This window comes from Pyxicephalus adspersus, chromosome 10 (genome assembly GCF_032062135.1).
Source record: "Pyxicephalus adspersus chromosome 10, UCB_Pads_2.0, whole genome shotgun sequence".
NCBI lineage: Eukaryota > Metazoa > Chordata > Amphibia > Anura > Pyxicephalidae > Pyxicephalus > Pyxicephalus adspersus.
This window is the reverse complement of record NC_092867.1, coordinates 30343279-30367083: the sequence shown is the minus strand read 5'-3', so window position 1 is coordinate 30367083 and position 23805 is coordinate 30343279. Positions and strand designations below refer to the sequence as shown.

At 37.0% G+C, this 23805-nt stretch overlaps 1 protein-coding gene across 1 annotated transcript in view; it reads right to left on the bottom strand.

The window, feature by feature from the left end:
- Positions 1–23805, bottom strand: part of LOC140339970 (TBC1 domain family member 12-like) — a 53281-nt gene that overhangs the window by 15356 nt on the left and 14120 nt on the right. The window contains exons 2-9 of the mRNA XM_072424898.1: positions 19904–20027; positions 15936–15992; positions 7658–7773; positions 6458–6685; positions 1445–1551; positions 1255–1335; positions 807–901; positions 345–416 (exon numbers count right to left, since the gene is read on the bottom strand). Of these exons, the coding sequence (XP_072280999.1) occupies positions 345–416; positions 807–901; positions 1255–1335; positions 1445–1551; positions 6458–6685; positions 7658–7773; positions 15936–15992; positions 19904–20027 (880 nt within the window). The remainder of the gene's footprint in view (positions 1–344; positions 417–806; positions 902–1254; positions 1336–1444; positions 1552–6457; positions 6686–7657; positions 7774–15935; positions 15993–19903; positions 20028–23805) is intronic.

Genomic DNA, 23805 nt, shown 5'->3' with positions numbered 1-23805 from the left:
GTCCTCAGAGAAATTTCCTTCCGTGAAACCGGTCCCTGGGGCCAAAAAGGTTGGGGACCGCTGTTTTATACCATTCACAATTTATGACTAGTGCACATAATAATGATTGGAAAAGTTGCCTAGAACCGTATAGCTATGAAATCTTAATTTAACAATGAGCCTGACTGCTCTCACGATTACTTTTTAGAACTCCTACCTTACATCAGTATACATAATTATTTCTGTACAATCATCCAAATACAATGATAATATTGTAAAGTAAATAATGTTCTAAATCTAAATTTACCAGAATCTGAAAATACATAACCAAAAAATACATAAGCTATGCTGAAAGCTCCACTTACATAACCGACATCTGGTCTGTAGCATGTGTATGCCCCAAGCACACTGTGCAGCAAGTCATGATATGGCCCCCCCTGGAAAGGAAACGAGATAAATGGTCAGCGTACTGACTAAAGCTAAAGCTGTTATTCTTTGCATATATAGCAGTTTATCACTGATCTGATCGGTGGAAACTCACACAATAAATTGCTCAATAGAAGGCATACAATTCAACAACGTAATAATGAGAAATTTTACATTGTGTAAAGTTTAGGTTCTATAAGTTTACCAAAACTTAATACTGACAAACCGATTTATTCAGTTGGTTACCAGTCAGATGCTAATAGAAGCACAACTAATACAGCACTGGCACTGTTCTGGTTATCTTATTCAGCATGCACTGCATTAAACATGCCATACATACCTTCAGGGCTACATTTCATATAATTTTATATTTAGGCAATAGTTGGGAAGCACTGCCTTACCTTCTGGAAGATATAAAGTGATGGGAATGTTCGGGATATGTCTAACTTAATAAGCTCTAGACTGGCCTCTCTGTCGGCAACTGAAACTCCTGCATCTGTAGGTAACAAGCAAGCAAAATACACACTGCTTAGAAAGAAAACAAAACTTGTCATCAACTTCAAACAGTCCTTGCTATTTATTAAAAATAAATGGTACAAGTTTTCTTACTAAAATCAACATTGCAAGATAATATTGTGGCAGGCTGGATTTTCTTGACAGCTTAGTCTCTACCTGCCTGGATAAACTGTACACATTTTATATAAAGATGCAAATAAAACACTAAGTTACTGTCCAACACACACCTAACCCAGCACTGAGTAGCCAATACTCATACACAATATCTATACTATGTAAAAAAAAAAAAAAAAAGTCAGTCAGTTTACAGAGAGATGAAAATAACATTTTTACCTTCTGTCTCATTTTCTGAACCTGTCTCACTGAAACACTTCCATCTCTCCTTAGCTCTAGATAGGAAAATTTCATAAAGCTCTGGAAGTATAAAACAAATTGTCATTAGATTGAAGAACAATTATATACAAGTGTCACTGTTCACAATAATATAGCAAATACCAGCACTGATAAGAGAGGTCCTACTCACCTGGAGTGATATTCAACTCGTTCCCTATAGCCAGACTCCATACTTTGCCACGGACACTTGGAGGTAAACCTTGCCACCAGAGATCTCGCACTCTTCTTGTATTTCTCCTAAAGATCACAGACAGATTTATAATGACTGAACCATATCCATATAACAGTGCGGTTAGAGGACAAAGAACATATCGGCAAATTAACCTTACCATCTTCAAGAATTTTTTTGGCTGCATTTTCTATAAAGGGCATAATAGTAAGCTACATCCTCAAGACTATTTAACTGTATACACAATTATTCTTTACAAAATGAAAAAAAAGGAAACATAACAGAATACCCAATTCACAGCCAAATCCTAGTTATTTACTGCACAGATTATTCAGAATGGAAAGGTACAAGGTACACCTTCCATTTTTTTTCATTTAGGATGCAATTATTTTCACTGCTTTTTATTCCCCCCCTCTTTTATATAATCATTTAAACTAACTATAGAGTCTATCACTTTTTGCTTTAGCTCATAGCTTCTCCTAGCCCATTTCTTCTACCCCAGCAATGAGTAAAAGCATCAGAAGCAAACTCTGTAAAGGAAGTTCAAGTAAAATATGAAATGCTTCCGTGGCATCCCACCATATCCTAGGTGTGCAATTGCTTTTTTGCTCCTGCATTTCCGTTTTTTTTTTTGTTGGGATGTAGTTTAAAAAAGACACAAGAAACCTTACTGTGCATGTGTAAACTACTAGTCACAATAACCCACTATGTGATGGAGAACACACTAGACATGTCCAGCCTGTGTGATAACCTTGGCCCTTTTCATACATACAGTGGAGTGCAGCCTCAAAAGCAGTGTTCTCCCTAGACACAATTTGCTGGGCAGATAGTCCTGCAGTTTTCCCTTCCCACACATCTAGCTGACTGGCTATTAGTCCAGGTTCAGTCCAGGCTTTGTGCAGTGAGAGCTGTCAGAGGGTCTGGGCAGCCTGTCAGCTTTGCTGGAGAATTGGGGCAATTTATATACACTCCCCTAAGTTGTGTCTTTCACTGAAACCTTACTACAGCTGAGATCATTAGCTGTTTGGGATGGGCTTAAAAAAGTTGAAACAAAGTTTGGGAAGGGGAGGGGAGGGAGTTGGTAGAAAGCAGATACAATTATAGGCCTCATTGGACACCTATGCCACAAAGAACCGGGACCACGAAATTTGTTCTGTGTTGTTCCCCCACTCTTTGACCGCCTGGCTAGTTGTAACCAACCTGGCTGAAGAATAAAAAACACAAAACTTCAAAGGAACAGAATCACCATATGAAAAGAGTAAAGAACTAAAAAAAAAAAAAAAAAAACTAATCATGTCACTATATGCAAGTGTTAATAGGATGCAAAATATGAAATCTATATGCTGGATAAGCCCAATGTTTCTTGTAACTAAGATAATTTGGTGAAAGCCTTGTCAGGGTTTGATTGCTTTTGTGGCGAGATATCCTGGTGGCCATTACCAGGACAGAAATAAATTCATAATTCTGTGTTGTCAGAAAGACAGAAAAATCTTCCAGTGGACACAGTGTGTTGCCATTACAAAGTTTTATAAACTGCAACCCACCGAATATGGTGGTTTACTTATAGAATACTAAGGAGACATCTTAACAAATAACCTTGCCGGCATCTCCATGATGCTGACCTTTCACCCCTGAAGCACAAATAAACAGATGTAAGATGACCTCGGATGCCATTTCCTAATGGGTAGTGATATATATGTAGTCAATAGACATAAGCTGCCAGTAAATTACATTATATCTAGCCACTAGGCAGGCCTTTGACAGCTCAGTGAATAAAGACTTTGGTTTCTGTGTGTAGGCAGATCACTCTCTCGCTAAAGTATAAAACGAGTCATTTAATCAAAACAAATATCTCTTTTAAGTAATTGCACCTCAGAGTGACAGAGAAAATTGAAAGGTCAGTGAATATTTATTCGTCCCCCATCATTACTTTTCTACAAACTCTCTCTGCCGGGTGCACGACTTGCTGGGCGAAGATGATGAACTACATCATATAGGAAATCGCTCCCAGCAGTGATTCTCTATGAAAAGCCACATGGGGTTTAAGGGATTTATATTACTTTCAATTGAAGCTTCATCTGTGTGCTGTAAACCGCATCTAACCAATAAATGTTTACGCGTTGTGGGTTTTAATTCTATCCACATTTTTTCTTTTCTAATCTTTTATTTTATGTGGATGCCATGATTTTTAAAGTTCATAATTCAAAGCTTTCACACAGGGCAAGGGTCTGTAAACAAAAGAAGCAGGGCACAAAATCTTTTTTAGCACCTGCATAAAATACCAGCAATGGAAGCTCTTTTGGATGAAGCAAATACACACATATGAACAAGGTCTGCAGCATCAGCGCTCAGGGATACACTTCAATGGATCAATACACTATTTTCCCTATGGGAAACAGAGGGTGTTCAACACATGTGAAGAGAGCATTTTGGTTGCTTTTTCTAATGTGTTTAATAAACAAGGTTCCATGTACCATTGCAATGTAGATTCATGGGAACAAAACACAACTCCCTTTAACTGATAAGATATTGCAAATATTGCTGTTCTGTCAAAACAGCTACAGGGCCGTCAGGGTTAAACTGCAAACCCAAAATCTATTTTTCAGTAAGTCTGGTACCTCACCTATCTGAATAGAATATTTCTAAGCATCTTCTTAGGAATCTGTTTATCTGGAAATCTTGCCAGTAACAGCACTTCTTGCTGAAAGTGTTGACTACACTAAGCCACCACCCCATAATAAGCAGCAGGGTTGTCATGGACCAAACTAAGAACTGCGCAAGTTTTCAGGTGACCATTAGGCTGCCTATCATGTTTACCAGACAATAAACCCAATGAGCAACTGAAAGATAATACACGGCAGGCTTAGTGGGCTACTAATTGAGCATTGAAAGAAATGATATTGGCAGGAGCCCAAGGTAAGGAACTACAACACATTCAAAATGATTTGCTTTGAAGCAGAAAACTGTAAACAGTGAATCATGATGAAAAACATACAAGAATAGATAGAATGTTTATCATTTAAGAAGTTCTCAGGGTCATGTTTTTATCTTGAAAGCAAAATAAAAAAAATGTTTACGCTAAAAAGAGATCTTAACATAAACGTCTCCCAACCTGTCCCATTGCTCCTAAATTACTTTAAATAAATTATATATCTATATCTAAATAGAATCCTGTGTTTGCAGTGTTCTAAAATGGGTATGTTTTGCGTCGTATGGAAGTCACATTTGAGGCAACCACACACAGCACAGTTCTTATAGTTTGCAGCAAGTCTGGGAGTGAAATTTATCAGAAGGCAATCAAAATATATGCATAAAAAACACAGAGTGATACGTACGGGTACATGGTCAGACTACACCATCATATAAATATGTATATGATCATAAAAGAGTGCAAACCCACACAATAATTGTCCGATCTTAATCCTATGTTCAATCACAAAATCTCACATTTCTCAAGGAACCCCCAACAACCTCTGGAGGAACCCTGGTTGAGAAACACAGACATACATTAACCAAAAGAAATGATATAACAAAAACAACCACATTTTACAAAAAATTTAAATTTTGTGTAAAAACAACAATTTTCTCTGCCACTGCCTAACCTGCTCTGTTAAATATAAAGAAAGCAGCAGCAGAGAAATGAATTTATCCACAAGCAATAAAGCAGACCATTTAGCTGAAACAACTCCACCGTGAAAGCAGCGCAATTATCTGGTTTGTCGCTGTGTGAAATAGCATAGATGAAGCCATTTAGAGGAAGGTCTGTGGCCCTGGAAAACCTACTGAATTAGTTTTATCATCATGCATCTGCAATTCTTCCTGTCAGTAAGCCACAGATTTGTTTTAATTAAATGCGCTGCTTCGAACAATACGCAAAGCATTTATTACTATCTGTGACCTTGCAAACCCTTAAGGCTTGTTAGCGATAATTCTCCATCGATCTTGGTAATGCTCCTCACTGTGGATGATAATAAGAGCAAATAGACGAGCAGAGCATTTTAAATAACCATTTGTAAAAATAGATGGCAATATTACTATTTATATGCCAGTAGTCATACAAAACCATGGCATAAATGGCAGCTTGTAATTTATACTGCCATCACATAATGAGAGAATCACCACTGGGGTGTACTGTGAAAGGAGGAAAAGCCATTTTATTTTATTACTCACATCTTAAACAATTGAATTCTTGGTATAATGAGATCCATAATTCTACACGAATGTTCCTGCAAATCACGTATGAAGATAGCTCGACCTTGTCCCACAGGGTCCGAAACTGCCATAAGTGTTATCTGCTCCCTAAAAAAAACTTGGCAGTCAAACTGACTGGCCACTTTATCAGGTACCCCATTAGTGCTGGGGTGAACAACCATTTTCCTACAGAACTGCCATAATTATTCAGGTAAGAGATTTAACAAGGTGCTGGAAAGATTACTCAGGAATGTTGGTCCATAATGACACAACAGCATCATGCAGTTGCTTCAGTTTTGTCAACTGCACATCCATGATGCAAATCTCTTGTTCTATTACACTCAACCAAAGGTGCTTTATTGGACTGAGGTTTGGTGACAATAGAGGCCAGTGAAGTAAATGTCCCATTAAAAAAAGGACAAAAAACACAAAAACAGTTTAAACATGGTTTAAGTTGATTACCATGTTGTGATATCCTGTTAGAAGAAGGGTACACTGCTGTCCTAAACGTACAGACATGATCAGCAGCAAATACAAAGATGGCTGTGGCATCAAAAGGATATATTCATTCAGAGAACTGCTGACTATTGGATAGTTTTCCTTTTTTGGACCACTTTCTGTAAACCATAGAGGTGGTTGTGTGTAAAATCCCAAATCAGCATTTTCTGAGCAGGCAGACCAAATAAAATGACGAGTGAGTGAATATGAATATGGTTTACCAATTACTAACATTTTTTAATAGCAAAGAAAGCCGGAATGTTGTACAGGCCAAAGTATATTGATCACTGCAAGACAATACATCTGTTGATATCCATGTGTGATCTACCATTAGCGATTACATCTCCATCAGAAGACAACAAGGAAAAAAAACATTTCCTTATAATTACTGGAGTTATACAATTGCATAAAAAAAAGCTTTTGTAGTTACCTCTCTTTTTTGCCTCTGCTACCATTTCATCATACTCCTGTCGGTGGCGTAAGGTTTCATGGACGGACTTGGCAGGAAGATTTCTAAAAAAGATAAATCAGTGGGTTTTGTTATTTAGGAATTCTTAGATAAGATCAAAGAACTGAATTAACACCTAGAGTAAATGATCAAGTGTCATATAGTGGTATTATAGTGTTATAAAGGTATTACCCAGAAAACAAAGCCTTACTAACATTTCCAGGGAAGCATGTCACTTTGCAAAATACACATAAGCTAAATTTTAGAACAACATAAAGCATTCTTGGAGAGTCAATAAACCTGTCCAAAGATGTTTTCAATTCCCTGCTCTGACTCTCTAACCCACGGTCTCCAGCACTGCCTTTCAGTTTTATCTTGGGTACCTAGCTCTGGTTGTTTTTCAGGTTGAATGAAGGCCAACATCATTCAACCCACTTGCTGTGACACACACGCCATTTGGCAGCATGGGGTCATAAGACCATATAAGTAATAATACAGTGCATAGACTGACAGGTTTTATAGCCAGAATTCTGGTCTATGCAAATGAAAAAATAACTTATCGCTAACAACTGTTAGGTTCACACCTGCCTCCATACGGTTTCACTAAAACACTTGCACAGAAGCAGGGAGGTTTCTGGCGTTAGGAAGCAGTAAACGCACAGCAGCCTCACTGCAGGTGTGAATTTATCAAGGTTTCATCACATGTACTGCTGACATTACAAAAGCAAACAAGGAAGTCTCACTCCTCCTGCTGCCTTCTCCATATTATAAGCCCACCTAATAAAGGCTGCTGATATATAAATATGTTCCTAACATACATAAGAAGCTATTTGCTTGAAGGGCATGCCAACTGGTGAACGGACTATTAAAGAGTTTGATTCACTAGAAAAAAAAAATTGTAATTCAGTACCTCCAGTAAGATCTCCATTACATAATTTTCCAATCAGTCTTAAAATCTGAGTTTTTGGTATTTCTGCACCTCCTGCTGCATTCTCCAGAAAATCACATAAGAAATAAAGCTGGACATAAATACTTACGCAGGACGATCTTCTAAAATTAGTGCTGTTGTAGACAGTGGCTCAATATCAAATTTTTTACGCCGGGTAGATTGTGTTGGAAGTTTACATGCCCTCCCTGTACGGGTTTCATATTCCTAAAAAGAAAAAAAACACTTTAAAATATATTCCCTGCAACCCATATCAAATTTTATTTAACAATACTGTATCAATTTGATGGTTAATGGCTATGCACTGTGCAAAAGCTGTCTAACACCATTTTTATGACAAACTTTTTATGGATAATAAAATTATATAAATATGTGCTTGCTTTTCTAATACTAAACTTCACAAAAATCAAATGCAACCAGCATGACCCAAATGGAGCGACTTCAGAGAAAGGCAAGTAAATAATGGGTACATTTTGGGCCACGGTTTAGGAGGCCATACATACTTTAAAACAGGAGTCCGCAACCTGTGGTCATGGCCTGGCTTTGGCCAAAGGTTTCTGGCGCCATGACGTCACTATGGGGGGGGGGTTCTTCCCCTTTGAATGACACCCAGCTTCCCGCGCATGCGTGGTCCAGGGTCCCTAAATTTAGTGGTCTGGGACGTCCAAAAGGTTGGGGACCACTGTTATAAAAACAGGTATTTGTGTGTGCCGACATTGAATTAAGGCAGCCCAAATATTATAAATGGCTGCCTACATTTGTAATGTGGTGTTATATTAGGGTGCCATACAAAACAAAATTATTCAAAATACACCAATTGTGCACCACTGTACCTCAATGCAACAAACTGAGCAGGCTCTAAAGAATGGGGTAAATGGCAAACCCAACATGTTCCAAACTAATGACATGACTACACACGTACACACCCCTCTGATCAGAAACAGCACAATAACTACCTGTTGAATATTGTGTAGGTCCATCACCACAACAGCTCTGCTCTGTAGAGGCATGGACTCCAAAACAAGACCTCTAAAGGTGTCCTGTAGTATATGGTACCAATACAAACTGTAGTTCACTGTATTTATTAAGACACTTATCTCATAGCCAGTATTAGGTGTTTAAGCAATTGGCTCTGTGAGATTTGCCTAGCCCTGTGAGAGAGCCTAGCCCTTCCACACCCCATATACACCAATGAGCCTTGGGTGAACATGACATCACCAGTTGTCCTTCATTGGATCACTTTTGATTAACTACCATACATACTAGGGATGCCAAACATGACCTGCCATGCTCCAAGCTAGTCTTATCCATAACAATCAGTCCCGTGACAAAATCACGTGGATCTTTATGTTTGCCTATTTATGCTGCTGCCAACACATCACATACAAGAATTGTCTGGTCATTTTCTGCCCAACATATTCCACCTCTTTCTGAATACCATTGTTATAATATTCAATGTTATTCTCTTCACCTGCCATTGTGTATATGAAAATCAATAAAAATAAATAAATAAATAAATATATTACATATAGCAACACAATTTTTACTTTTATGTACAGCATGCAAAAAATTAAACCAGGTGGTCTACTGCAGCCCACATACAAAACATATCTGACTTTCCCACAACAGTGATTTTCATCCAATATGACAGCAGTAATAGTGAGAGGTTTGCAATAGAGGTGAATACTAAACTGTTGACATCAAAGGCACTTAACTTTGCTCATCGGTAGGTAACAGGACTGATTTAATTGTATTAGGATGCATATTTGAAAAACAAAAGAAATTATTTTGATGAAGTATATCTTGTAGTAAGCTAAGTTGGCAGTAACACAGCTAATGGTAGAATCACTTTAGCAGGACAGGTAAGGATGACTATCCTGTGACTATTGTCAGCGAACCCTAGGGATCATTAGTAATAAAAAAAAGTAAAAAAAAAAACAATTAACAGGACAGTTTCAAACCTACAATGGTCAATACAAGGCAAATGGCAAAGAATTAAAATTAAGTGTCTTCCAGGATGGTGCAAGCAGAATATTGGAGGAAGAATTACTGAAATACAGAAAAGATCTAGCTTTGCAAGAGAAAAGATTTAAAGAATCTGAGGGTACAAAACTACAGCAAGAAGCAAATGGATTCGGAATGGGTTTTATGGTAAAACAAATCTGAGCAGGTAAAATGCTCAAAAAAGCGCCTTTTCATAAAAGAAGGAAGCAAGACCTGAGGGCCATTGGGATGAAGAGATTGAAGAGATGCGCAGAAGACAGCGATGACTGGAAATCTGTGATAAAGGAGGACCAGAGTCAAGGAGAATGGTAAAATAGGTGATATGCAATTTGACCCCAACCAAGTTTAATGTACAGCGCTGCGCAATATGTTGGCGCTACATAAATCTTGTATATTATTATTAATAATAATAATAATAATAATAAAGTCTATAGAACCATTCAAGCATCATCACATGGTTTCTCCCTAATTTTGGTCTAGTTTGGAAATTTCCCTTTACCCTTATATAGTATTTTACACCTTATTTCTGTTTGTATCCGCCACCACATTCAGACTGTTTTTGTCCAAGCGGTAAGCAGCCTTTCTTCTGTTCACATTTCTTTGGATCAAAAAGATCACAGTAATTATTAATATGCAATGTTTCCTGCACAGTATGCTCAAAAATAGTTTTAATGTTTTACAAAATATTTCTCTAGCATGCATTGTTTCCATAATGCGGTAGTTTCTAGAACAACATTCTGGGAAATTTGCCAAACGTTATTGTTGAATGATTATAAATATTTTTTGTATTAATATATAGCTCATTATACATGGTCTAATGTAACAGATTCCAAATGTGAGAGTCATTAAAATACAAACTTTCCATGAACCAACCCAACTGGGCAAGTGTAAAGAATACTGTATTGTGTTATTTCTGTGCAGTTTTCTCAGCTCATAACACAAAAGTTTGAACTATTAGCACTTGCAAATTGTGCTTTCAGGTGAAGTAAAAACGATAAACTTCTAAGGACACGGTAAGAACTATTTCAGATTTGCCAATTGAGAGCAGCTTTCTGCTGCAGGTTCATCTACCCCAATTCAACTGAACAGGAGTAGTTGTGCATTATTTTCTGCATACTTTTGCACACAGTTGTGGTGGATCATAACATGGTTCCAAAAAAAAGACAACTTGCTTTTGGCCAAAGAGAGTTTTTTCTTTCCCTGGAGACAAAAAGTCTGCCCAAGAACAACTAATCTCATTTTTTTCCACAAGTGAAAGGGCCTTAGGAACCAAAGTTTCACTTGTAAAAATCTGGCACCAGGCAGGGCTTCATTTCAGAAAGGGACAGGCAAAGTCTCTTCTGAAATTGGAATTCTTACCTGTCTGATCACCGTCTCCTCTTTCAAAAATTGTGTAGCTGCACATATACAAATGGTGGATAGTGGCATTGGAAACAATGATTTTAAATCAAGAAGTTGGCTTTGTGTCCAAATTGTTTTCCTTTTCTAATCAACATGTCAATACTTTTTCTCACGTCATCTGTTTGGGTAACATTTCAACTCAGTGCAGCAACTTCAATTCGATGCAGGAGCAGCATTTAAAGACACTTCCGCTGTGTACTAAAGGCTGGTTGTGCATCAGGGCAAAGCCATATTTTTTAGGTCCTTCCACAACAGCCACCCACATGTTAATAGATGTACACCTAAAGCTAGATGCACAAACTGGAAACAACTGCTGGTAGCATTGCAAGTGGCTTAAATCCAAGTGCACTGGATTTAAGTGTACTCAAAATCATTTAGTAGCCTATTATCATGCTACAAACACTTTTTTGTGTAAATTGTATATAATGAAAAAAAAATTAACCTAGAAAAAAGAAATAGAACTTTAACTTTCTTGACCCTTAGTGACTCAAAGTACTGAACACAGAATGTCAGAATAACAATCACACATGAAAGTTCCTATCTACATTATCTTTTATGATAATGTATAGAATAGAGAAAAGGGGAAACGTAGACCTTTGATAGCAACTAATACATAACTTACTGATGGACAATTAGATTATGCGAGTCTGTATGAATTAAAATTCACCCTGCATGTTATGCTGTTCTGCAGCTCAAGTATAAGGAATAAAGATGTAGAGCTTTGTCCTTGGTTAATCTTGTATAAATCACAGTTCCATTTCTTTCCCTGCTCCTGGCAACACAAATATGATGACCACAATTTATCCGAATGAAGCCATCAGGAAAGCAGCCGAAAGTTCATAAGGTCAAGTGGTCCCTCCCTTTTATATCTGCAAGCTGGGATGAGGTCATTGTGCTGAATCCCCCGTGTACCACAATTGGATTCATGGATAGTGCACTATGGGCCTAGAATAATGAGTCAAGCCCCAGCTGTGTCTTTATCTTTCTGGAAGCAGAAATAACAGTGACTCACTGCTGCTATAATGCAGCTAATACTGCATACGTGTATATTACATGACAGGGGGGAAAGTGTGTGACAATCCATCATTTACATTTTCTGGGATAGATATACGTAGCATTTACTCACATACATTGTGGTAAAGTGCATGTAAACCACAACATTTAACTCTATATTAGCTCCCTTTTGGCATGTTAAATATATAATTGGAAGAAATCTGTAAGTACTTTTGAGAAGTGCAATTGTCAGAACTCCAACAGCTCCATAGTTTTCACGAGTCTTCTGTACACTTATCTCGGAGCTTTGGACTATGTATTGGTAAAGGGTTGTTTCAGACCTCATGGAAACAGAAAAACATTCCACCTGCCATTCTGGCTCAACTGTGGTGCCAATCGCTCCTATTTAAGTGAATAGAAGCAAAAGGGAACCAGATTCCTGCAGATCGCAGCGGGGTTCTAGAAAGCAACAAACAAGTTCCTTTGGTTAGCGAGCTTGCTTTTGAAAGATTCGAACTGTGGCAACAATTTTGTGAAGATGTGTTACCAGTGGTGGAGTTTGCTGCCCCCATGGCTGGAACCCCACAGGTGTACAATGGCCCTAAATATTGTCATATAATGTTGTAGTGATCAATGAGTGGTTACAACAGAATATTGGTGTACTCACAGCATACATAAAAAACCCAAAAAAAAACCGCTGTGTTGCCAGCCCACATGACCCAATATCTAGCACATATCTAGCAAAGCAGATCTGAAGATTTTTAACATCTAAATACAGAGAAAAAAGTGCAACATTTATAGAAAAGGTACAAACTTTTTTTATTTTTTTTATTTTGTTTTGACATACACTTATATCATACACTTATATCAGATATTCTTTCAAAGTTTGGGTTTTATGCTGGAAAAACTTAAGTGAAAAATATGAACCAGCTTGATAAAAACTCTGTTCACCCAAGACTATTTGGGCGTTTGGAGGACCCTGTAAAGACTGAGCACATTTGTTAAAGAGGTTCATATGGAAAAGCTGAGCAGTACTCTAGCAAAATTAAAGAAAGGCTAGAATACAGCAGATAAGTAAGAGAATGTGTATACGTGCATAGGAGGCATCAACATTTGGGAAGAAATTTTAAACTGATAAAGTAAAAGAAAAGTACTTACTGGTAGCTGTTATTTCTGACCTGGCTCTATATTATACAAGTTGCCTGTTTGGTGTTACAATCCTCTGCCTATAATATCTTTTGAAACACTGACCCAGAATGAGTATACAGTATAGGTGTAAAAGTTATCTGTATGAATGTATCAGGTGTGACTACTGACACCAAAAGATCAGATATACAATAATAAACAGGCATTATATACAACCAGTTCAGCAATGGTAACATCTCTCCTCAGTGGGAGGTCCAAAAAAAAATACCAAAGAGGAAAAAAGATGTTGCCATTATCCAAGTTAGGCTGCGTGCAATAATTGTCGTTGGAAAGGATCTTTCATGATCCTTTCCAGGAACAAAAGACTGGACAATGTATGAACGAGTGATGTACATACTGCGCTGTTCGGCTTTATGGAGAGGGGAGAATGACAAAGGGGCGCGCTCTCTCCCATTCACCTTCATTACGATCTTTAGTCATTCATGGATACGCTATACACATGACAGATTCTCGTCCAATATCAGCCATGAAGCAATTATCATACGAGAATCATCCGTGTACATAGCCTTACAGAATCAGCAATTCAAAGTAAACTGGTCAAGTGATTTTTTTTAAATCTGCAAAAAGAAAAGTAAAGTATTACTAATTTCTAAATAATGTTTTTGTAACGGAAAACACATAGGCAACAGAATAAACCTGATTGTAAAGTAATATAAAAACTGCAACTTCAGAGTTGCTTTTAGGCTCATTCACACCTCTCCATTCCAGTTTCTTTTGGAAACATGCTGGTTAATACAAAATGTGTAGCAACTTATGAAATGGGCACCCCAACACAACCAATGCATACAAGCTGCCGTATACCACACTGCACTGTTGCGCACTACAGTTGTGTTGTGGAGAGCTGTGTTGGAAAATAAAAATGATGCACGCCATGTGTGAAATGGGGTGCCTTAAAGTGGAAAGTCAAATCTGTGATTCAGGTAGGTGAATATTGACGAAAGGGACACACAATGTCTGTTCTGCAATAACTATTATTAGCAGTAAAATTTGCCCAAAAATGTGCAGGTGTGCTAGGTGTTGGTTGCTAGATAAACCCAGCTTTCCTGGCTTCCCATATGTAGGGAAAGAATTCCTGTAGGTCTGCGCAAATTTACATCATCCCGGCACAACCAGTCAAGGAGGTCAAAGATCATTTACAGGAAGAAAAGAGGAAAGATGGTGGCACCCTACTACAAAACAGGGATAGGAGAGTATTGCGGGTTTAGTTTCACTTTAACACAACACATTCTAGGTAAATCTGAACTCTGTCCTACATTCCTGTTCCAGGTCAGATGACAACCCTGGAACCAGCACCTAGAAACCAAGTCAGCTCACATATTTCTAGCCTCACATGTCCCCTTTAAACATTTTACTGACTATTAAGTATTTGTAGCAGGTATCAGCAGCACTTTATTGTCCGGTATGCAATCTACAAAATGTACATACAAGAGCAAATTATATTTCTTACACATCTGCCGCCTTGTGTAGTCATTAATCATGCTGCCATACCAGTGAGTTATAAATGATCAGCACACAATAAATGTGCATTACTAAGCAGTATTTGTTATCATTAACATAGTGAAATGCTCATCCTTAGTAATCCTATAAAATTTATATATACTTAAAATGTGTCTGGAGATCAGCTACTGGGTTTGAAAACAAGGCGTTAAACCTAGTAAAAGCTGCGTTTATTTATTATTCAAAAATCCATCTGCAGCTACAAAACAAGTGAAAAGATCTTCTTAACGTCATACATGGGGTAAAATGTGGTTTACCTTTACGGTGCTTCACAAGGCAATGAAACCATGACATTGGCAATTCAAACAATCCAGAGATTGTAAATTTTAAGCCCCACTACAATCAATGTATTTTTTGGGTAGAGTTGGGAATAGTTATATTTTGTCAGGTTTCTATTGCAGCAGCCCCATGAATAATGAATGGGGTTGGTTGCAGTGAGTGGATGAGTACCATTCACTGGCACTCGCTGTCAATTCTGCAGATGTTGGCTCTTTAAGGTGCCAGGAGGCCTGCAGTATTGCTTGATCTTAAAGCCGGTCTCTACATAGCCATATGAAGAGCCCCACACCAGAAAAAAATTTGTCTTAACTGCTCAAACACTTTTACAGAACACTTAAGTATCCATATATACATAAAGATTAAAGAAAGAAGTTAATAGACTAAATACAATCTTTACATGTATTATTCATACATTATCCAAAACTACAGGTTAGGTTAAGTCTACATGGACTGTTTTTTGAAACACATATAAATTCCCATACAACATGTGTTTATGGTAGTTTATACAACATTTTAAAGCAAGCCTAAAAATGTGTATAAAATCCAATAAAGCTCATTTGTCAGTGTTTCTAGCAGTTTATAAATGTTTCCATTGAAATCAAGTTGAAGAGTTTATGGACATTTATAAACATCTGTAAACACCCCCATTGATTTCATAGAAGCATTTATCAGTGTTTACAAGCAGTAAAATTTAAAACGCAGAAAGCCGAATTCACTTTAATGCTCAAAAACGCTGGGAAGACAGTCACTGCAGACTTAATAGGAAACCGACATTTGCTTGTAAGACTGTAATATAAATCTAACTACATTAGGAGTTATAAAGTCTACATTAGGTTGAATATATGAATATAATCATGTCAATGGTTCTGATGAATAAGGAATTAACATGCTGGAGTAAACATTCCATGCAAAATCAAGACTTTTATGACTCTAAAGACAGCCCATGCATGGAGCAAAAGGAGGATGAGGAAATATATTAAATTCCATACCCCCGCATTTAATAGGTTTGGCGTTGAGACTGAGGATAGACTGCCAGAACTCTCATCCTAATGAGAAAAACAGAATTCAAGTCTTAGTGACATAATGAACACAAGTAAAATTACTGTAAAATATATAAAAAATATTTTAATATTAACAAAAAATAACATTTAAATAATATATATTTACCAATATTATCTGTTTATGTTTTAACACACAGATCATGTATATACTGAAAACAATATTATTTGCTTTTTGATACGTGTACAGGAGCCAACTACAGGTGGCACAAAGAAGGCAGCAGAACAAGCTAAAACTGAAGGTGGTGGTAGAATTACTGGTAAAAAAAATAAAGAAAACCTAGTGTTCAGGGTATGTGTGATGTGATGCAAAAGGTAAGAATTAAGATCCCATAGCCTCCCATTGATCTATGAGAATGTTGTTGGTCAAACTACTTATACATATGGTGTGGGGGCCATTAACTCAATAAACTAGAACATGGAGAATGTTAGAACATTGTGCTGAGAGTATATTTTAGGATAAAAGTACTTGTAGCACAGTCATAAAGAAAACAGTGACCACGTCAAATCCATAAATATGATAAATGTTATCACGGTTTAAAACATTTTTTTTAAAAATGGTCTGCATAACATAACATTAAATCAAAAGGTATGGCCTGGGATGGGTCCTTTACTAAAAAAAACAAAACAAAACTGTTAAAATAAGATTACTCAACACAGTAACAAAACTGTAAAGAAAGAAAAACAGGTGGCAGCAAAACAAACAGCATATGTTTAGCAAAGCAAGTGCAGGAAATGATCAAAATAGTTTAAAATGCAAGATGGAAACTTTCTTGTTCTGTATTCCAAAACTACAAAGTCCACTAATATTAGTTTGTTTAAAGCAATGTTGCCCCCGATTCACATACAGCCTTCCTTTGTTCTCATTCCAAACTGTTATTACAGGCAGGCCTGTGCTGAAAATAAAAGCCTGAATCAACTAATAAGTGTAGAACATCATATTTGCACCCAGGTACATTTTAAATAAGCCTACTGGGAAGCCTAAACGCACCACAGGCAAACAAAAAAACCCTTCCTTGTTATGGACAACAGATGAGTTCTACCTCATATTCTTCATTCATTGCAGAGCTTTGCTCTATGCCTGGCCATCCTAGCCAAAGGCCATAGCACTACATGGCAAGTATAGGAGCTTTCCAATTCCTTATTTCGCAACGACTAGGACCTTGGGAATGTCCAATATTTTTTTTTGACAGTTGTTTCAGAAATTGAATGATTAGAGGCAGGAGTGGATGGAATATGAATTTTGTGCGAGACTCCCTACAGGCAATAATGAACCTAGGAGGACAGAAGTTTGAAATCTACTAATTGATTAACTTGGTAGTTCATTCACCTTAAACTAAAGGTTAGGCTACATACACAGGTAAGACTTGTCGTTGGAAAGGATGTTTCACAATCTTTTTCAACGACAAAAGACTGAAAGATGCATGAACGAGCATTGTACATACAGCATTGTTCTGGTCTATGGAGAGGGAGGAGAACGAGCGAGCGGCACCCTTCTGTGCTCTCCTCCCTTCACTTGCATTGTGGTCATTCGGATCTACGAACGACGTCAGACAGCCGCTGTACACGTGTCAGATTCCTGCCCAGGGCTAGCCCTGAAGTGATAATTGGACAAGAATCATCTGACTTGTGTATGTGGCCTTAACAAAAAACTTCATTCATCCAGATCAGTTAGTCCTTTATTATACAAATACAGTTTTGTTGTATCACTCTGATAAGTGCATAAAATACAATATGATTTTACCGCTCTGCATGTCCCGACTTATCAGTTAGTATTGTTGCTAGTTCTCCATGGAGTAGAGAACACCCCGCTATGCAATTGAAGGGGGGAGGTGTTCTGCAGTCCTAACACCTAGGGTGACAACAATGCTCCCATACAGAGTAGAAACTCAGTTTCATTTCCTCAATCAGGCCCAGTCGGCTTGACTTGATTTCCACTGTGAGGAGAGAAACTTCCAATTGCAATGCAAGCAAACCAGTAAGGCAGCCAGAAACAGATGCAATGATAGCAAGAACAAAAGGCTATGGTTCTCACATGCACGGCTCTCCCACAGAACAAGATATGGCCCAACAATGCAATACGACTGCTTCCAGCACCACTGTATTATACAATGGGGTGTTCGGGGGGGGAGCTGTGGAGAGATTTTCTTTTTAAACAAAAGACTTTGAAACAACATTCAGGTCTTGGGGAACCCCGGCTCTACTATCCACAGCTAAAAGTATATTAGCTTCATTGTCAGTGAGAAGAATGACTCATACATTGCTGGCCAGTGGGAAGAATGTCTACCTTAACCAATTGCCTGAAAGATCACTTGTGTCATTTAAACTGAACTGAGAGGCCCAAATGGCTCATTGCTCCAGGAACCCCCAGCAACTGCTGAAGGAACCCCTGGTGTTTTAGGTGGTAATACTTTGAAAAGTGTGCTGTGAAGAGGCTGATTTTGACCATTCTGGCTGAACACTAAAGAACAAGAAAGCAACGTTTAAGTGCCATCATACCTTGCATTGGGTTCTTACAGCCTAGGCTCCTTACAGCGATGGAGTGGCTACAAATGAAGGCATTCTGAACAAAGAATGCCTTGTAGAGATGGGAGTGCATTGGGGTTATACAGTTTTTTGCATAAGAGACTTTGTTATTTATGGAAACCTACAGCATACATATTTTAGAACAGGAGGGACAAAATGCATCATTAAAACATTAAACTAATACTTTAGATTTTGTTGACTCTAATGAATTTTGGTAAGACCAGGTTACATATCCATATGCATTCATATACATTCATTGCCATTTCTGCTGTAGAATGAAGGATCATTAACAGTGGATCACCTGTTACTTTTATAGCATAAAGCCAGGAAAAAAATAGGGGTTCAATACTGAAATTTCTAAGATAATTCTCTTTTCTGTAGAAACAGAGTTCTGTAACAGCAAGTGTTTTTCATGCTACATTTGTAAACTCTAATACCTAGTAAATGTATGCATGTCAGACTAGACATTACTTTACGTTAATAAATATCATTAATATTTGCAACAAAACAAACTAGGTAAGAATTCACATTTGTATTTGTTAAGAAAACAAAATTACAACCTGCACACTCAACACAAAGTCTATAAAAGAACACATTACAAGCAATTACATTACACTACTGCCTTCTACACGTGGCTTTTCAGCAAAATAATATTCAGCAGAGCAGAAAAAAATTCTCAAGTCTGAGTGTCAACTAGCATGAACTGTTCTTGTGACCAGAATTTGTATAGGATTTCAAATACAACCAACAAAGCTGCTGCTTTTCTCTACTCAAAGCATAAATGGTAAGCCACAGCAAGCCACAAAACCACATACCACATGCATGGTGAGAAGGAGATAATGGAAGTGGACTGACGTGCAATGGGCTATTTAAATTATCTGATTCAGCTATCAGACATAAAACGTTGCATGTGGTTTGTGCTAGGCAATCTGCCATAATTCATTTTAACACATTAAAGTGCAATTGCTCCATATAAAGCAAACCTGACCCAGGACACCCAAAAAAGTTTTGTAAGGTGTTTCAGCTTACATTTACCACTGTATGATGTATGATGTATCTCTGTATGATGCCTGAGCAGCCAGTCGCCATTCCCAAGCAAAGCCAAGTAAGGAGCTAAGCAGGAAAGAAGTGGTAGTAGTGCAATACAAAGTTTTTATTTGATATACTTATAATAAACTTTTTCTCATAAAACATTTTACTTTAAATATAAAGATAGCAGTTTCCTATGGGTTGAAGTATTAGCAGTTCACTGATATGGCTTGTTTTTAGAAATACACAACAGAGTTTTGCAGTAAAGTTGTAAGAAAATGTGTTTGTTGCTGCTGCAGCAGAACAGAAAAGATGAACAGAAACTAAATGAATAATGTACTCACCTGCTGAATGATTTTGCTGTCTTTTTGAATATTCTCTCTAGGAGGAACTTTACCAAACAACTTCCATCCCGGGGCACTAAGTCCAGGTGATTTAAGATCTTTAGATCTTTTAGAAAAGAAGTTTCTGTTGAGTGAAAAAAAAGTATTTAAAAAGTGCAGGATGTTGAAATGTTTTAAAGAATATCTATTTCAAACACTAAAAAGAGATGCAACTACGATGTCAGCATATCAAATAACCGATTATTTAACTAGTAAAGGCAAATTATTCAAATTGGTCAAAACTATTTTTTTCTTTTTTTTTTTATATTATATATTTGCTGTCATAAACATAGCTGAGCAGGGTGACCTAAGTTTTAGGTTAACTAGCATGTACATAGTTAAAGTAGAGGTGATGTACAAAGTATAGGTGAACCCAATCACTAAAATGTCCCATGAGTTTAACATGTTAAAACATATTGGAACTATTTTTAAGTTTGCAGTTTTCACTACAATACCATATCTTGCATTAGCACCATAAATGTACTTGTTCAGACACTATTATAAGGACAGAAATCTCTGCTCCAAATTGTGCCATCGTTTCCCTGTCACAATGTCTTCCAATGGAGTTGCCATTTCAATAGAAATTAGGCAGAAATAGAAACAGATGCCATATTTTTTTAACATGTGATCTTGAAATTCCCACAGGCTAGGGGGCTGATAGTAATTAAGGATCTTCTGTAAACCTCAACAGCTTCAGGTAGATACAACACAGTGTAGGTGATATGCGGGATGTAAGGCAGGGAGTTGTTAGGTAGCATGTTATGACAAGCAGACATAGCCGTCACATTGCTACTGATAGGATGATGAAATCACTGCACATGCTCAAGCTTTTGTAGGAGTTTTTACGAATGTTTGTAAAAGCATTTTCAACAAAAGTATGTGGCAAAGGAGTTGAAAAAGAAAGAAAAGCCCATAAACACATAAGAACTACCATAAATGCCCAAGTCATTTTAGTGGGGGCATTTGGAGCCTTTATATGTATTTTCAAGTGTTTTTAGAAATTTATGCGCATTTTAACATTTTCCAAATGCTGGAGGATGTGTTTTCTTTACAGCTCACCAAGAAACACTCTGGTGTCAACTAGTCAGTTACAATGAATAGGAATTTCAAAAATGGTCGTTTATAACCTGTGTTAACAAACCCAGGACACAGCCCGTGGAGACAAAGCCTTAAAGAGTCACAATGAAAAAGCTTCTAAAGACAACAGGAAAAACAAAATATCATTTGGCTTTCTTTTCTCAGGTACATTAGCTACCTGTTCCCTGAAATGTATCCAGAGCTTTTATCATCTTAGTTCTCATCATACTAGACCTGGGCCACATGTCTACATACTCAGATCCAGGCAATTATATCATACATTTTTCCAATAGGTACATTACAAGGAGAAAAGCAGAGATTTACCAGGCAATACATATTTTACATTCCATTAAAGCAGAATAACAACTTATCTGTTATATGACAATCTGTAGGTATACAATACTGAAGTTTCTTTATCCATTTAATTTTCACATTATAATTATTTATTTTTAGTAATATGAGAAAGAAAACCTTTGTCAGACTGGGAAACTTAACTTTTTGGTTTTGTATCAGGGCAGATATTTTGTATAATGACATTTATAAAAAAAAAGAAAAAAAAAACCTAAACTTTTTCTACTTCATAAAACGTAAAAAAAATTTCCTGCGTACACTTAAATGGGTGAACAGCAAGACATGTGTATTACATGTAAACAAAAATTAAAATAATGTATTACATTTATTATTAAAGTGTTGCCATATCTAGTAAAAGCACCTGGATTGTTTAAAGCAGTGTGTTTTCATGAGAAAGGCATACTGTGCTTAGACATTAGTATTCTTTCTTGTTTTTATCTTTTCCAATTATGTATCCATGCATATTCACCATACATTTCCTTTGATTAGAACTGGTCATTGCAAATGCTAGAGCTGTATTCAAGTGATTTTTCATTCCAAATAAAATGCGCATAAGTGTTCCAGTAAAAGATTACGATAATATTTTGCATAATGATCAAGCAGTTTCCAAAAGCAAATACAAAAAAGGAAAGAAAATCATCAAGAGTCACTAACTTCTAGAACATCACAAGCATTTTTTTGTACACTTCTTGCGATCTACCACAGCTATTTCCTTTTCTCTTCTCCCCTTGTGAAATCTGAGTGAAACCATGTGTCAAAACATTACCATCTCGTGAATAAGGCAGCGCTGGATGTGAACTCAGAGCATTCAACAAACAATTTCTTCCTTGTTCCTTGACCTTGCCTTCTATCAGTGAGAGATTTCCTAGGCAATATCTAAATAAAATATTTAAATTTATATGCATTGTAACCAACAAAAAGAACAGAGTGACAAAGAGAACAGGGACGGATACTACAGATATTCATTATAGGAGGCCTAGAATTAAACCTGGACTTGGATAACCTTTTCAATCAAACAGTACAAGATGATTCAGTTGTATATAAGGATTGCAAGCATTCTGTGGCTTCTTATAGAACAAACAGGTACAAGCTATTACTAAGCAGGTCTTCTTAAAGCCAACACCCTAATAACACATATGGTGTTTTCCTAGAAATTTGAAGTATATCTCACATATGAAATTGCAAAAGTTAGGTGAAGGACCAGATACCGGGACTTTTAAGGCCAATTAATTAACTTTCGTAATGGAAATGATTTTCATGGAATCTCAGTACGCTTCCTCAGGAAAAAGGAGATAAAATGTAACAGATGCAGGTTGCCAGTTGTGAATCTCTCTCGCATATCATAGTAATCAAAGGAGGACAAAATGCAGTTTTCCAGTTGTATTTAGCTTGTTCTTATTCATACAAATATTAGATATTTGGATATTGCCACTGTTAAAGAGCAGAAAAACCTAGCTCCCTGCCTCCAGGAGAAAGCCGTCCGTGAGTCCAATATCTCACCCATTCCTGCTTCCAATTATGTCAAAGTTCCTAAGGGCTTCCCTGAGGCTGAAAGAATGGCGAGTGCCTGGGTACAGTTAAAAGTGCACAGTGGTGTACTAGTCCCAATTCTATGGCACATTTGTTAAGCAATTATCTATCATATATTACTAGGTGTAAAATCCCTGACAAGCTTCCAAATTGTAGATTTTAAACAGAGGATAGTGGGCACACACCGAGTAAAGACAGGGTACCAGTGATATAGACTTTTAGTTAGAAAGAGACTTGTACAACAACAATTTAAAAATTCTATTAAAATGTAAAACAAAACTAACCCCAATCTAAAAAAAAAAAAAAAAAAAAATTATCCCAATACCCTATCCTACACTACCCTACAGACCCTCAGATGGCTTTACTAAAACTATCCTGCTGCTAAGATTGATACGGTTGCTGTATAAAATGTCCAGGACTAACGTTTGGTGAATTGTGTGCCTGCGATAATGTAGCACTTGGCGACAGAGAAGCCCATTGCATGGACCCAGAGCTATCTTACTTGAATATTCAATTGCTACAAATTGTTGGCAACAAGAATAGAAAAGCAACAATTGCCCAGAAGAGTGTATGTAGGGGATTTTTCCTCTAAAGTTTAGGTAATCCGAATTCTTAAAGCAACAACATCATCATCTAGATAGTTGTGTTATTAGTCTACATAAATGGTGTAAAAACAATGTTATAAAAGAAGTGAACAGTACTGATCTATTAAGCAAGGATACCAGTGTCTATACTATATACTTCTAGGTACCCTGCCCAGAAGATATGCCTGATATATTTTGTGTGTACAAAGTTACATAAAGGCATGGTGTTTAAAGTACCCACAATTTAGATCAGAGTAAAAAGCATGTGTGAAGCATAATTCTCTGAAACAAAATCACAACATTAAAAAAAAAAAAAAAAAA